This window comes from Penaeus vannamei, chromosome 35, assembly GCF_042767895.1.
Source record: "Penaeus vannamei isolate JL-2024 chromosome 35, ASM4276789v1, whole genome shotgun sequence".
In the NCBI taxonomy this organism is placed as follows: Eukaryota; Metazoa; Arthropoda; class Malacostraca; order Decapoda; family Penaeidae; genus Penaeus; species Penaeus vannamei.
In genome coordinates this window covers 26,188,116-26,190,615 of record NC_091583.1, presented here as the reverse complement: position 1 = coordinate 26,190,615, position 2,500 = coordinate 26,188,116, and the positions used below count along the sequence as shown (strand labels likewise).

The window sequence follows — 2,500 nt, the reverse complement described above, 5'->3', positions numbered from 1 at the left end:
TAGGAGTATCCTTTGCCTGCATGTATTTAATAGACTAAAAAAAATAATTTGTCTAATATTAACCAACAATAAACAAACAACATTCTTTATTCAGAATTACACTGTAAAACATGTCTCTTAGTAAACTAAAGCAAAGACTTTGATTTGGCAGTTTAACATTCTTTAGACATTTTTTATTGGTTATTTACCTTGCTAATTTTTTGTTAGATTTGATATATTAAGAAAAAGAAAGTTGACCAGTAATAGGATATGTAATACATTTTGAATCAAAGATGGTTTCTGTAATTCTCAGGTTATTAAATGTCTGCTGATCGTCCCAAATGCTGAGTCAGCCTTGAATGAAGAGGCCGGGAAGCTGCTCCTTGAGGCTTATGACGACTATGCTGCCAGAGCTAAGATGATTACGGAAATCCATGCACAAGTGAGTCGCTTGTTTTTATACTTCTCAGTAATGGGTATATTCTGAATTTCTCTAAAGAAAAACTGAAGACATGTGAAATCATTTATGGAAGTCATATAAATAGATATGTGTGGAAAAGTTAGATTCTCTGCAATTTCATTGTCTTTGGGTGTCTTGGTTCATATATCAAAAAGGTGGTACGTTACTGCAAGTAGTTTTTAAAACCAAAGTTAGTTCAGAGATTGTAATAACTGTATTGTTATGGAGATGGTTATATTCATGCAGATTGCTGTTTTTCTTACTATTTACTTCTTGTGCTCTCTATTATATTTAGTTCTGTTTTGTTGTATTCTCATTGAAGGTTTCAGTTAATAAGGTCATGAACTATAGTGAAGAGCCATGTTTTGTTTGTTTTATGCTAGATACGTCAAGGAGTTGCATTCACTGTAGGGTTATATTTGCGTATTGTTAAGTGGAATGCGATTTTGTTTCCCATTTGGTAAGCAGATACTGTAACAATGACATGAACATTTGAAATGCATTTGAAGGTTTAACTTTTTATACTATATTATATCTAGTTTAGAATTTTTGTTGATTTTGGTTCTATTTTCTCCCCCCAGGGCCCGAAGGTACCCAAGGGAGAGAGCAGTGGGGAAGGAAGTAGTCAGGAGGGACCCCAGGCCAAGAAGCACGCCACAGACAAGAAAGTGGCCGCCGACCGGAAAAAGTTATTGAAAGACAAGAAGAGAACTTTAAAGAGATTATGAATGGCTGACCGTGTGCAGTGTCATTGTCACCTTCAAGTGCAAAGATGTGTGGGTATATTTTAGTGGATATATTTCTGTGCTTCACTCTTATCTCGCTGCCCTTCCATCATCCTTCCCTGCCAGGCTGTGGTTTCATGAATTGGTGGAGTGAAAAATATTTCTTGAGGAGCTGGGAAAGATAGTTACAAATATTTGAACATCCAGTGTTTTGCCTAATAGTATGTGCATTGTACAAGCTTCTCTCTGTCTCTTTCTTCTCTCTCACTCTCTCTCTTTCTATGATTCGTCTTTCTCTTTCTCTTTTTTATCTTTTTCTCGATTTTCTTTTTCTCTCTTTTTTTCTCTTCCTCTCTCTTTTTCTCCTTCTCTCTCTGCCTTCCTCTCTTCCTTCCTTTCCTCCCCTTCCTCAAAGACTACTGTCCTTTAAACAAGAACAACTGTCTTCGTTCAAAAGGCACATCACGAAGAAAGTACCTTAACGATGAAGCTGACTAGGAATTCTGTGGAATCCATCGGTAATCGAGTGTATGAAGATGTTGCTATCAGTTTTGAAAATCCAATGTCAAGTGGTGATAATTTGATGAAAAGGTGATAGTTGACACTTGCTATATGTCTGATATTCAGATTGGTGAATTTTTTGATGACTGACAATAAAAAGAAAATGCAAGTCTTTCTCTAGATTTAAGTACGTGTCAAGCTGCAGACGTTGAAAGTCACTTTTATGTACATTTATACACGAGATTTATTTCCTATATTAAGAAATGTCTTTTGTAATAAACCCATGCACAATATTTTAACAACATTAAGTCAGATTGTACAATGTGTTTTCGTGAATATTTTGCCAACTCAGATATTTTTTTATTCCATTGCTAGTGCAAGACCTCAGTACATTGAGGGCAAAAAGTAATGTGGTTTAATGACTGCGTGAATTAATGCCAACCAAAAATGTCGTATATAAAAATGGTATAAGAATGCTAAACTTTTTGTGTTACTCTAAGCTTAAGAAGACTTTGTTTTTGTTTAAGCTATGCTGTTGAATCAAGATTGCAGAGTTTCATTGTGCTTCAAACATGTGGAAGAAAACTGCACATGTATACCACAACTAAGATAACACACTATGAACTTTGTGTCTAAAGCTGTCAGTTGAGTTTGTTTGATTACGAGTCTGTCAGAGAATGATTGAAATTTAAGTTTGATTTTGAGAGTGAGAGCAAGTTGGTAGTACAGGTTATGAATACTTATATCTGTGGAGATGATTTATTCGGTTATTTTCCTTTAGAATGGAGTAGTTGTGCTCCACTTGTAGTCAGTATTTTTATACTGGTTTTGTGAT

General features: G+C 35.1%; 1 protein-coding gene across 1 annotated transcript in view; it reads left to right on the top strand.

The window, feature by feature from the left end:
- LOC113830385 (ubiquitin-conjugating enzyme E2 S) overlaps window positions 1-2,500 on the top strand; it is an 18,557-nt gene that overhangs the window by 12,122 nt on the left and 3,935 nt on the right. Inside the window, exons 4-5 of the mRNA XM_070113983.1 lie at window positions 293-421; window positions 1,021-2,500. The exon at window positions 1,021-2,500 is cut by the window's right edge and continues 3,935 nt beyond it. Of these exons, the coding sequence (XP_069970084.1) occupies window positions 293-421; window positions 1,021-1,167 (276 nt within the window). The 3' untranslated portion in view covers window positions 1,168-2,500. The remainder of the gene's footprint in view (window positions 1-292; window positions 422-1,020) is intronic.